This window comes from Microcaecilia unicolor, chromosome 2 (assembly GCF_901765095.1).
Source record: "Microcaecilia unicolor chromosome 2, aMicUni1.1, whole genome shotgun sequence".
NCBI classification, from domain to species: domain Eukaryota; kingdom Metazoa; phylum Chordata; class Amphibia; order Gymnophiona; family Siphonopidae; genus Microcaecilia; species Microcaecilia unicolor.
Window position 1 is genome coordinate 354729266 of NC_044032.1, and position 13880 is coordinate 354743145.

At 41.9% G+C, this 13880-nt stretch overlaps 1 protein-coding gene across 1 annotated transcript in view; it reads left to right on the forward strand.

The window, feature by feature from the left end:
- The window catches only part of TNKS (tankyrase), a 505381-nt gene that overhangs the window by 200060 nt on the left and 291441 nt on the right, over window positions 1-13880 (forward strand). The window contains exon 6 of the mRNA XM_030194488.1: window positions 13478-13572. Within this exon, the coding sequence (XP_030050348.1) occupies window positions 13478-13572 (95 nt within the window). The remainder of the gene's footprint in view (window positions 1-13477; window positions 13573-13880) is intronic.

Consider the following 13880-nt stretch of genomic DNA (forward strand, 5'->3'; position numbering starts at 1 on the left):
ATTAGTTTTAACTTGTATTTATACAAAGTATCAATACAGTAACAATTGCAACATAACATGCTGTAAACAAAGATGCTGTAGTTGCTTATAGTCATACTTAAGAAACCTTTGTTGCTGGTAAACCGGAAGAATGAAACTGAAGAGCTTGTTCGTATTTTTTTTGTATAAAAGTATCCAATTCCATCAAATATAGATGTTAAGTTGAGTGTTATCTTTCCAGTGAGAAATGATCAGTTTCAAAGCTATGGTGATCAAGAAATCAAATAATCCACCTTCATCAGAATGCGGAAATGTTCAGTCTTCTTAATTCAAGATATTTATGTGTGTATAACCTCTCCACATGCTAACTGCTTTTACTACATTCGCTGGCAATGAATCTCAGAGTTTAATTACACGTTGAGTGAAGAAATATTTTCTCTGATTCGTTTTAAAAGCACTTCTTTCTAACTTCATTGCATGCATGCGGCTTAGTAAACAGAGGAGTAAGTAAAGGAATTATACATGGTCATAGTACTCTTTGGTAAAACTAGTTATTGTACCTGCTAAACTAATAGTATAGGTCAAGGCCAAAAATGCTGAGGCTGCAAGACTGAGCAGAATTCATGTTTGCAGAAAGACCTGGCTCTTTAGTATTAACCCATCAGGTAAAAATGAATTATGTATATGAGATTTTCTTTCCAGTATTAGGATGAAAATTCCAATAATGGAACAAATGTAATATTTACAAGATGGATTAATATCAGTGCATCTAATCTTTCTTGCTTCAACAAAACATTCCACAGTACTACCAGTCATTCATTGCAGAAGTGTATCTGAACAGAAAATTACTATGAAGGTATGATTCATCTTGGTGGTAATTTTTTGTACAGATTTACAGTTCTGATGTGCTTTCACCTGTATCAAGTCTGCTTAGTTGACTCATAATTTTGAAACAGCCCAGTCTCCTTTTAGGATTTTTTATTTATGTAGCAGCGATGCTTATTTTTCTGCTTACCAGAAAGCCAAAATCGTTCAGAAGTATAAAGCTCAGCAAGACATTCCATTAGAATAAGTTGAATATTAAGGCCTCTGTTTGACTGAAAACCAGGTTGTGGCTGTAACTTAACTTCCATGTAGATGATGGTTCAACATGGAGCCATACTAAGATCGGTTTCATTACCTTCTTCATTCCTTTGGGAGCCTCCTAAAAGATTTTGCTTGCCTTACTCCCTTACAGAAAAACACCTGTACTATTGTAGGAACTTACCTTTTGAGTGCTACAGAGTAAACAATAGCTATAGCTTTTGGAATTTTAATAAGCTGAATGTGCATCTGATGGAAACAGACTACAGCAGCTTTTCAGCTGATTTTAGCCGTTATTCAAGGTTGACAATCATAGGAACATAAGAGGTAAAGGGTCATGGATTCGATATTCCATTTTGCTCTGGTACAAAGAAGTGGTTTACATATATTATATGCAGATACTTACTCTGTCCGTAGTGGGCTCATAATCTTAAGTTTTTGTTCTTGGGGAAGTGGATGGTTACATGACTTGCCAGGGTCAGAAGGAGCTGCAGTGGGAATTGAACACAGTTCCCTCAGGTTCTTAGCCCACTTAACTGACCATTAGGCTGCTCCTTCACATGCTAGTGTTGGATCAAAGGTCCACTGAGCTGGTCATCCATTCCCTAACAGTGGTTAGTCCAGATCCCTAGAAATTCCTGGCAGATGCAAAATAGTAAACTTGCCCCTTATTGCTGACTGCCAAATCTACATAGCTAATAATTAGCCCTCGGATTCTATACCCCAGATTTGCTCAATCAGATTTGTGTGCACGCCAAAGATATGTGTTCAAATTGGGTAAGAAGCCCTTAAGTATCAATAATTTGGTGCCAAAAACCAATTATTGATGTTAATTTGTACTTAGTAAAATTAGCACGTGCATCTGGCTGCGTACTGTAATACAAGGCATAATACTTATGAAGTAAACCTTACCTAGAAAGATATACATAATACTCATCCATGAAGAAAGGGGGAAACAAATTGATAGATATCTGGAATTGACCCTTTCAACGGACCATCATATAGCATTGCTAGGGAGGGGTATTTACCCATAGTTTGGTACTAGTAGCATAGTAGATGACAGCAGAGGGCCCAAGAAGCCTATTCTGTCTATTTAGTTTTTTCTGTCCACGCTGCAAGGATATTTTCCAGCTACTAGCCTCTTAGTATGCCTGTAAGGTCTCTCTTTATCCAGGATGATTTATTGTCTTCATTTGTATACTACTGTTCTAGGCAAATAAGCATACTGAATTATCCACTTAGTTCCACTCAGCATTCTTCCCTTATGTTCTGTATGTACAAAGCTTGTGATCATGTAAAGAGCTGACAATAGCACTGTTGATATTGCTTAGACTTCAGCCTTGCAGGGGGAAGGCCCAAGGTTCTGCTAGAATGTCTAGCTAATTTACTGAGCTTGTAGTTTTCTATGTAATAATATATAACAGTTATTGCAGTCTGTCAGATAAACCCAGCTATGTGGTTGTCTCTTTGGGTTAGGACTTCTAGAATTTCATATCACCCATTTTGCCTTGCACACTCTAAGTGGATGTATGAGCCCTTCTAAGTGTGTGATATCATCTAGTAAAATCTGAGACCAGAACAGTGTTTGCAGAGGTGGCTATAAGGGCATGTATCGGACTTCCTACACCAGCACTCTGTAGAACCACTCACTTTTTCATTTCCCATAGAATCCAATGCTCATGTTTTTTCAGTGTTTAGTACTTTTTTCTTGTCACCTGACTTTTGTCAGTTTCCTGTTGGGTTTTTAAAAATCTTATTTCTAAAATGTTCTTGATCTTTGCATTGGCTGCAGCCTGTACTGGTATTGCTACATTGATTCTGCAATAACTATTTTTCTACTGATGTCCTAAAATATAAAGGAGATTAGTGGCTTCAGATAGTGCACCTGATGCAGTTGTATTTTGTCAGCCAGGTCAGATGTGCAGAGAGTGCCGATCCATTATTGGCAGAGATGGGTAGTAATGAAGTACTTGGACTTTGTTACAGTTCTTAAGTACAAATGGCAGACTTTTACTTGTAATGAGTTACATTTTTTCCCAATACTTTTTACTGTAACTCATTAAAAGTAAGCTGTGCGTTTGTTCTTTGTAATGAAGTACAAGTCAATAAAGGTTTTTTTTTTTTATTTAAGTATTTTCTAGCCCTCTGTTTGCAGCTGATTGGGTCTGAAGTCCTGGTCCCAAAAATAGCTGAGCTGGGGTCGAAACTACTGGCCCAATCAGATGCAAGCGTGTGCATGCTCTGCCCCACCCCCGAGCCTCAAGGTGCCCCTCGCCTTGCCCCCCACCCTGTCCCCCTGAGCCTCGGGGAGCGCTTGCCCTATCCAGCTACCCTTCCCCTCCCCTCCCCTGGGAGCCTGAGGGTGCCCTCCCTGAGCCTATCTTAATTCACTCTTGTGGTCTAGTGGCCTCTTCAAGGCTGGAAAGAAACCTACTCTCTACTGCCTGTTGCCGCTGTTTTCGATGCTACTGCTTATTCAAAATGGTTGCCGTGACTTCAAGCAGCAGTCACTGCTGCCATTAAAAAAAAAAAGTGGAGTTCTTTCCTGCCCCAAGGAAACTAGCCAAGTTCAGCTAGCTCCAGCCGGTGAGTAGGACTCTATTTCATATCAAAGCTATCACTGGGGATGCTCTTGTTCCTTGTGACTTGCATTTTCTTCAATGCAGATGCCTTGTTTCTAGCAGATGGCAAAATTCCTTTTCTCCTCTCCAGCCCCACCTATTCCTTTAATTATGGATTGTAACTTTATTTTTTCTTCGTGTATTTTCCTTTTGTCTTATTGCTTTGTTGTTTTCTTCATTATTTTGAATTGTAAACTGCTTAGTTATTTTGCTATGATTTTGCAATTTATCGATTATAAAATTGAACCTGAATGTAATCTTGTTTAATTTCCCTTATGTAGTCACTATTTGAACCACTAGCATGTGCGTCTCTGAAGAATCCTACATAGAAAGAGTTTTTCCTTAGTAGCTGTTACCTCTATGAGAAGAGTATGAGAAATCCAAGCTCTGGTAACCTAAGAGCCATTCACACAAGTTCATCATCTTAAAAACAGTTTTACATAGAGGAAGCAAACATCGTTTTGGTTGGCAGTGCTAAATAAACCAATCTCTGCCCCCCCCCCCCCCCCCCCCCCGCGCTCTTTATTTGCTGATGTCATGCTGGGTAAAAGACAGCCCACCCCACTTCCTTTGGTTTTACAAACTCATTTTAAGCTTTTACTTAAGGTAGTAACTTTTATTTATTTGGATTTAGCTCACACCTTTTTCAGTAGTAGCTCAAGGTGAGTTGTAGCCAGGTACACTAGGTATTTCCTTATCCACAGAGGGCTCACTGTCTAATAAGGCGTGGGAGGCTGGGGAAAACGTTGGTGTGAGTGTGTGTGTGCGCATGCAGGGAGACAGGCTGGAAAACGTGGATGGAGGTCCCGTTAAAAGAAAATAAACAAAACTATTATAAATCAGTAAATTGACATGATATATAAAAAGTCCCTCTTTGGTTTTGCACTGTATGTATTATTTCTTGGGGTTCAGTATAATTTTTGTCTACGTATTTCTATTTTTACTTTGTGATTACTTATTCTATACTTCATAAGGGGCTACCTCCGTTCATATGTGAAAAAGGCTGGGCATTCTGTTAGCATCAGGTGTTTGTGTAGGACTGATCTGTACTAATCCAGCTTGTTTTTTTTTTTCTCCAATAGGTATATAAATGTTTTGCCGACTGTAATGTTCAGGGTGTTGTTTTTGTCTAGGAAGGACCTTGTGTGACCCCCCCTGGAAGTTAGCTTGTAAACACATTAGATTCTGTGGTCCAGCTTGTTAAGAATACTTTTTAACTTTGTAGTAAAAAGGTAGTTTTAAGAACTGCACTTTATTAATTTTACTTAAAATATTTTTTTTTGGATAAGACTTTCTACTTTTACTTAACTACTTTTGAAGCCAGCACTTTTACTTTTTACTTAAGTACTTTTAAAAAGTAACAAGCCCCTCTCTGGTTATTAGAAGTGACTGGTCCCTTTCAGCTTTATGATCACTTATTTATTCTCTTTCAGGGATTAAAGCTGCCACTGAGTCAGCCTGTGTCATGCAAAGAAAGGTGATTCCAGGGGACCTAAAGGCCCACTCTACCTAAGCAGTGTTAGCCTCCTTGGCAGAGGCCTGGGCAGTGGTGCCAAAGGACATCTGTAGGACGATAACTTGGTTATCTCTTCATTCCTTTGTGAAACAGTACAGGAATGATGTGCTTGTGATTTCAAGGGGTCTTGTCCTCCTCCAGCCAGTAGGGTATTCCTTCGGTACATCCTACTTGCCTGGACTGGTTTGGCAGGAACCAAAAGGAAGGTGAAATTTATTTGTACCCATTAATTTTTTTTCCCTGGAGTCCTGCTAGACCAGTCCAGGGCCTGCCCTGGAAGACTACAGCATGAGAATTTCTTTCAAGCTCAGCCCACTGTTGCTCTTTTTCAGATTTTTGTATATATATATATATATATTTTTTTTTTTTTTTTAAATAATTTTACTATACATTTAACAAGGTAATCCTTGCAAGAAACACAGGCAAATAATATACATCATAACATTCTCATCCAGAGTTTTACCAGTAAATAAGGAAAAACTTCAAAAAGAAAAATCTTACAATGGACAAGAAGATTAGGGAATAATTATACATTTAAGACAGAGAATAGTTTAGCCTTTCTTAGACCCCAGTAGTGAGGGGGGAGTGATAGAGAAGTTTCAAAAAGAAAAATTAAACAATATTGTTAAGTAAAAGCTGTCTTATGCTCCAGGTTATTATATTAATTCAACTGTTTCATATCTAGAAACGATTTCAGTTGTTTCGGTGAAAAGAAAGTATATTTGTTCTGACCTAACTTAACTACACATTTAGATGGATATGCCAAAAAGAAAGATCCACCAATATCAATTGTCTTCTGCTTCAAAGCAAGAAATGCTTTTCTTTTTTGTTGTGTTTGTTTAGTCACGTCTGGATAAATCCAGACCTTAGATCCACAGAATTGAGCCTTAACATTGCGAAAATGTAGTCTTAATATGTTATTATAGTCCTGTTCAAATACAAAAGAAATCAACAATGTAGCTCTATCAAGTATTTCTGAGGATTGTTCCAAAATGTCAGAGATATTTTTTAGGTCCGGAGTAATATTTTCAGTTCCTCGCAGTTCCCCTTTTGGTTTAGGAATAAAATAAATTTTGTTCACTGGAGGAATAGCATCCAGGGGAATTTTGAGAATCTCATTCAGATATCTTCTAAATGTATCTATCAGGGTTACCCCTGATAGCTTAGGAAAATTTAACAGACTGAGATTAAGCCGTCTGTTATAGTTCTCTAATTGTTCAATTTTTCTTCTCATATCCATGTTATCTTTGACAAACATAGTCTTAAACTCCTTAAACGATTCTACTTCTTTTCCAAGATTAGCCACTTGCTTTGTTAAGTTCTCTTTAACAGATTCAACAGTTACTTTTAGCTCGTCAAACTTGGCATTTAAATTTAGCACATCACCTGAAGTTTTTTGTAGTGTAGTATTCATCCAGTCCAACATCACCCCAATCGTTTCCAGTGTCACCTCCGGATTTTTCACTGAAGGAAACCAAGTTCCTTCAGGCTTCAGAGTCGATTTTTGCATGCCCGGGTCCTCGCTGGTTACCCCTGCCAATACACTTCCGGGATCGGTGGGGTTTCCCTCCAGGGACGCCGTTGACGCTGGACACGGAGGAATCAGCAGCGTTGATGGTGGTGAAAGGGAGGTTTCCTCTCCCAGCGGGGATCGCGCTTCTCCGGGAACTCCCGCTATGGGATCCTCCTCCCTCTGTAGCCTGGAAAAAACGGTGAAGTACCGCTCAAGAGACGCTTGGGCTGGGGAAGACGTCAAGGTAGGCTGAGGATCTAACCTTAGCTTCCCCTTTCTTTTAGAATGAGACATTTTTAGAAAAAGAAGAATAAATTTCCTCCCCAAACGCTCAGAGCTCTCTACCGTCCGACCGGTTAGGCAGCCATCTTGACACGCCCCCCTTTTGTATATATTTTATTGACATTTGGGAATTTAATGTTGAATGGTGTGGTAATTTGGACCTAGTTCTGCTTTGGCAGTGGCATTCTGGAGAATTCCAGGTTGCACCAGCCCTTATACCAGTGATGTCAGTGGAATAGTTCAGTATCTCTGTCTCCATCTGCTGGTAGGAGGATTCGGTCCACTTCTCTGGACTGGTCTAGCAGGTCTCAAGTAACTATGAATACATTTCTCCTTCTAATATATTGTCTCTGAATTAGGATCATTAGAGAGGGTATAAAGGCACTAACGATTGGAGAATTGCTGGTCTGAAATTCATCAAATAATTCTGCCATCAGAGGGTTGTGTGTAAGAGTAGGAATATGGTCCTCTTAACAGGGACATTGGTCCATATATTCTTAGTATAGACTTCTGAATCAGGCAAAAGAAATAGACAGAGATCTGGTCAAAGACTTTAGAAAGTAGGAATGGATGAATGTCTCCCCCATTTGGAGAGCTGGTTAAAAGGAGAGACATCCAGATTCCCTTCAAGGGACTCTCGCCAGACAAATGGCAATGAACCTATGTGGTAAGGAGCAATTCTGGACGGAGTACTAAGGACTGGAGAATTTTTTGTTTTTGACCCAGTAATTTCCTCCTCCTTACTGTTAAGTCCTTCTTGCCCACTCTCCCTAAGATACCAGTGAGACACATTTGGGTCAAATTATAATCTATAATCAGGATAATTGATTTTTTCTCTTGTCCAGGTGATGATTTTCACCTAGGTAGCCCTAAGAGTTTGTAACACTGGTAAGGGTCATACAGGACCCAGTTGTGGACGTATGTAGTAATTTATTGGTAATGTAAAAATGTATGCAAATTGGTATGGCAAAGCAGTTGGCAATGATTAGCAGCAAAGGTTATCACAGTACTTGCAAACAGGTGGCAATAGAAGCATAATTAGTAATTATTTCTGGCACAATCTTAGTATTTCCTTAAAAAAAAAAAAAAAAAAACCCCAAAATGGCAGTAACCTAAGGAACCACACACCAAAGATATTGAATCACAGTTGGCAACTTAGCAGTACTTTCTATTTTACGTTGGACCACAGGAAGGAAATCATTGTTCTCACCTGACCCGTAGGATGCACACAGAGGAGTCCTTGGCTCCCTTGGTGTTGAAAGTTTCACCTACTAGACTCCAGGCTGATGTTTCATAGCTGGCTCTTGCATCAGCTGTAGCCAACTGCACAATGTCATGTATATAGGATATATAGAAAAAGGAGGGCAGGCGGGCTAACTTTCGGGACCTTCCAGGACCCTAGCCCTCGTTCGGGCTTCCGGGGAGCGCCCCCCCGGTGGACGCTCACCGGGGGGGGCAGGCAGGTCCCTCTCGGGGAGCCCGGGGGTGGCTCTCCGAGGGCTGGCTGAATTTTGGACCTTCTCTCCCCTTGCTGGCGACTTCCGTGCGGGTCCGTTCTTTCTGTGGCCCCGGAGCGCCCTCCGCGGCCGTTTCCAACGGGCGACTCCCTTCCGGCCCGGCCCCGTGGAGTTCCCTCTGAGCCCGGGCAGGCTTCTCGGTCGAGGTGCCCCGGTTGGCGGCGAGCACCACCAACATAGTAATCCGGAGAAACCTCTCCGACCTGTGTGAAGGAAAAGTCAGGCCTCCCCCCCCCCCCCCCCCCCCCCCCCCCCCCGGAGGGGAAGAGACTCGGCTTTTCTAGCCGACCCTGTGGAACTGCTGCCCGGCTGCAGGGAAGCAAAAAAGATCCCTTTCCGACTTCCGTGGCGGGCTCCCTCTGGTGGCCGCAAGCGGTATCGCTCCCAGCCAACAACACTGCTGACATTTTGCAAAGAGCCGTCGAGAGCACGGGGGTCGATGCTTCCGCTGACCCTCCCCGAGGGGTCCGAAGTCTCGTCGGCTGGCACGGGTGCGAAGGAAAGGCGGCTAGCTACGGTGTGCTGCGGAGCGACGCGAAAGTAAGACTTTAACCTCCTGTGAAAGAACGGAAGCAAGCGCTTAAGAAATTTTAAAAAAATGAGCAGAGCTGAGCATCTATCGCCTGTGGACGTGGCGCGAACCCCGGTCAAATTCCGCGCGTCTCGAAGCGGAAGCGCCGGCTTCCGGCGAAATGACAGAAACGTAAGCGGGTGGGGACGGCTGAGGAGGTTGAAGAAGCTCTCCGGTGGTTTTCACGGGTCGGGAGCAGACAGTTCCCTGTAAGGGGTCCGCCGCTCATGGAGAAAGCCGGCCGGTTAGCCGGCCGTCTCGGGCTAACTGAGTTCAAAGCCGCTGTCGGGCGGCTGGAAAGGTGGAAAAGAAGGAACGGTGTTACATTTGAGAAGCGGCACGGTGAGAGGCAAGATGCCGACGACTCGGGGTCTGAAAATTGGGCGGTGTCGGTTCTTCCTTCCATCCTGAACGAGCACGCGCCTCCTGACGTTTTCAACGCTGACGAAACCGGCCTCAGCCGGCGAACCGTTCCCCCAAGTACTCATTTAGAGTTCCTAGATGAATTACATCTTGGATGGTAAAGTAACAACTATTAGAAAAAGGTGTCTGTAAAGCCAGAAAGTCTCGGCTAAAGTCTGAGAGAGAGATGTACATATAAAAAGGTTATGAGCAATAACCAAGGTGCTGATGGACAAGACACAGCTCAGGATGGACTGTGGTATCAGACCGGTTTAGACCAGTGTGCATACAGTGTTGCTGACCAAGGACATAGGCCCCAAATATGGAACGTCCCAGGCCTCATGATCACACAAAGAGTAAGGGTAATGGGATTTGATATACTGCCTTTCTGTGGTAGAATCAAATCAGTTTGCATGTATTATTTGTGGTTACATTTTCTCCCTAATGGCCTCACAATCTAAATTTTGTACCTGGGGTAATGGAGGATTAAGTGACTTGCCCAGGTTCTCAGCCCACTGTACTAACCATTAGACTGTGCCTCCTCTCCAAAGAACAATAAACAAGGGTCTACTTGGTGTCTTTGCACAAACATGGCTTTGGCAAAGTCCATTATGCAGCGCATTAGTAGTCCATGACAGGAAAGATATGATGCCGTCATAGTTTGGTTCATAGGCCTCAGTTAGGCTAATGAAGGCCTTATGCACATAACTGAGTATGAACAGGTAGTACCCCCTATGCCAAATATAGGTTAGATTCTGTTTTCAAAGGAAAGTGATTGTCACTCAATCACAGTCCTCAAGTATTCAGTTAAGGTTTGCCAAAAAAGTTTACTTACAGCGCTGGATGAATCACACAAACAGCAGTGCTAGAACCTTATCTGCCTCTTACATATCGAGATTCTTTTTATTGCTCATTAGGCCCATATGGGATGCCTCCCCTCTTCTCTCCTGTAACACGTCTAGTTATGGTCCGTGGAAAAGTTGGCTACACTGTAGGGCAGTGGTTCCCAAGCCTGGTCCTGGAGGCAGTCCAGCCATTCAGCTTTTCAGGATATCTACAGTGAATGTTCATGAGAGATTTGCTTGCAGGGGAACTAGCACATGCAGATCTCTCTCATGAATATTCATTGTGGAAATCCTGAAAACCTGACTGGCTGGGGTCCCTCCAGGATCAGGTTTGGGAACCACTGCCCTACAGTGTAGCCAACCTTTCCACAGACCATAACTAGACGTGTTACAGGAGAGAAGAGGGGAGGCATCCCATATGGGCCTAATGAGCAATAAAAAGAATCTCGATATGTAAGAGGCAGATAAGGTTCTAGCACTGCTGTTTGTGTGATTCATCCAGCGCTGTAAGTAAACTTTTTTGGCAAACCTTAACTGAATACTTGAGGACTGTGGTTGAGTGACAATCACTTTCCTTTGAAAACAGAATCTAACCTATATTTGGCATAGGTGACAAATTTAAAGAAAGGCTGTTGCAGAGAAAGATCTATGTTCCATTTGGTGACATCTTTCTAGCTGTCTTGGTTTCGCAGATCTTTTGTTAAATATGTCAGGCTAGAGTATTAGCCATTAATTCATGTGAGCAGTCTTTTTTTTCAAATACACTAGAGAATCCCTTAATCTTTTATTTTTATTAACTAGTTGGAATAACTTGAGGAGCCTTTTTGTCTAATTTACCCACTCTAGCTGAACAATAATCTCTAAACTTTTCTGTTTTAAAAAAAATTCTTTTATGCAGCTCTACTGTTCCCACACTGCATCAATACAGTATTCAGCAGTTAGATAAACCACTTCAACTCAACATTTTCCAGAAGTCTCAAACTCTTAGTTTCCAGCTGTTTTTTTAATGCAAATAAACAAGCACTTTGCTTCAGCTCAATACCTGTTAGATAAGCGGTGAAAAGGCAATGGTATTTCCGGGGATGGAAAGGGACAAGAAACAGAACCTGCTTGCAGAGCTGAGGCAAAAATGGAACCTTGTCTTTTTCTATGCACATGAAGGGAGTGGGGAGCAGGCGTACCCAGAAGGCAAAGGGGCAAAGGACCAATAAGGCAGCACCTGGGACAGTGAATAGCACTGAAGCAAACGTCTACCAGGATTTCAGTGATTGGAGGTAGAGGGTCATATGCAGTGGTTGACCTATGAAAGCACAGATTATAAGGACCCTTGGGCAGTGACAACCAGCCTAGGAAATAACCACAAACTCAAAACAAGGCAATGCACACACATCATAGGGGCAGAAGGCAGAATAACAACCAAACATGTATTTTTTTGTATTTTTGTCTTATTTATCGGTCAGAAAACAAGGCAGTTGGTCCGCCAAATCCAATACGGAAAATGAAACAATGAGACAGACCTTGTGAAAAAGCAGTGTCTTTATTAGTAGATTAAAAGCTCCCAGGTATTCAACATAAAGTACCCAAAATGACCATGTTTCGCCAGTATAAAAATGGCTGTGTCAGGGGCAATAGGTCAAGATTGTGGGAACAGTCTCTCAAAAAAAAAAAAAAAAACCCAAAATGCTGTGGTTGCAGTGAAAGCCTCATTTATTTATTTATGACATTTGTATTCCACATTTTATTGAGACAAGTTCAAGTTCAGTGTGGCTCACATTGTAACAGAACAAATCGAAATTATATAGAACATTTTGTGACAAACTCCGATATCACCTCAGCTTTTTCCCTCGTGAGGTTTGCACCATAATGTTTTTTCCAGTTTCCTGTGCATGTGGTGGCAGTCATAATTCTAAATAAAACCAAGGAGCTTTTTTATTGGCTTGAATAATCTGCACTTTTTCAGGTACGATTTCATTCATTACCACATCCATATGTGACTCTCGGGGGAGATGCATTAAACTGGGCCAGCAATGTGTGCTTTTTTAACTAGTTCCAGCCGTTACTCAGTGGGAGATGCACAAAGGGGATGTAAGGGCGTTTTACTGTGCAGGGCAGTAGAAAACAGGAATCCTATGCTAATATATTTAAATGAGCTGTTTGGCATTTAAACTGCCACCACTGCCCTCATTAAAGCCTAGCCATTCACAAAACTTCATGTTCCCTACTCCCGCTTTGCAGACAGAAACACGTGAAAGTTTGTTTCACAATGTCCTCTCAATCAGCACTGCAGAAAGAGTTCCTCTGCCTCTCTCTGCCCACAGAACGTTGTGCAACCAATTATAGGAGGGGTTTGGAGGGGCGTACCTCTGGCAGTTCAACCAATTATAGACAGGGTTTGGGGGGGGGGGGGGGGGTTGCCTCTGGCTGCCCATACAGTTTGTCTTTAATGGGACTTCAGTACTAGAGACAGGACAGGACCTGGGAGATAATCTCTTTCTTACGAAGAACTGGCTGTTCTGGGCATATGCATAGCAGCCATACTTGGTGAATAGCTGCTACATACATGCGCTGGTGCGTTTCCCTACCGAGGTGCTTGCTATTTTTACGAGCAGCTCATTTACATGCGATTTCCTTTCTGCATGGCCTGCTTTTTCTGAATTGGTATTCTTCAAAGTGGATTGGAAAGGTATGAGCTTCTTTCCAAGACTCCACTGAACCACTAAAGCTAGCAATAATTATATATATTTATATCTCATATTGTTTGTGATAGCAAAACTAAGAAAAAGTGAGAGAGAATGTGGTTGCTCTGAGTGAGCTTCTGAATGAAATAAGTTTTATTTTAAAAAGTACATAGAGGCAGTAGAGGAGAGTAACTGGAGGGGGAGCAAGGGCCTGAGAATTGGGGAAACACATGCTGAAAATATCCCTCTTTAAAATTGCTCCCCCTTGACAGCTCTGCAGTACAATAAATCTTGCTACAGCTCTTATCATGGCTACCTTGTTGATTGTGTGCTAATGGAGAAAAAAAAATGCTTTCCATAAATTGATGATAGTTCTTTATCTGGCTACCTTGTTGATTGTGTGCTGATGGAGAAAAGAAATCTTTTGATGATAGCTCTGCTCTTCTCTTCTCTTTTGTTGTCTGTTGCAGTCAACACCCTTGCATCTTGCAGCAGGCTATAATCGAGTTCGAATAGTCCAGCTACTTCTCCAGCATGGTGCTGATGTTCATGCAAAGGACAAAGGGTAAGGAGAACATATACGTTTTCATTGTAAGTTTTATGTGTATGGCTACTACCAGTCAAAAGCAAACGTTAACACGGTAAGCTTTATGCATTGTATTCTTAGTGTTGTAAGTGAAGTGGGTTACTGGCCTCAGGGCAGTTTACAAAGTTCCATAGGTTACTATAGAACTTTGTAAGTCATAAGTGTTTTGAAAATATGCTTCAATATCACTTAAACATCAACTGGCAAAAACTGGTACCTTTGGCACTGGCAGTCTCCACAGAGAAGACTGAATGGGAATGGAAATTGAAGTATTCCTAATCTCACTC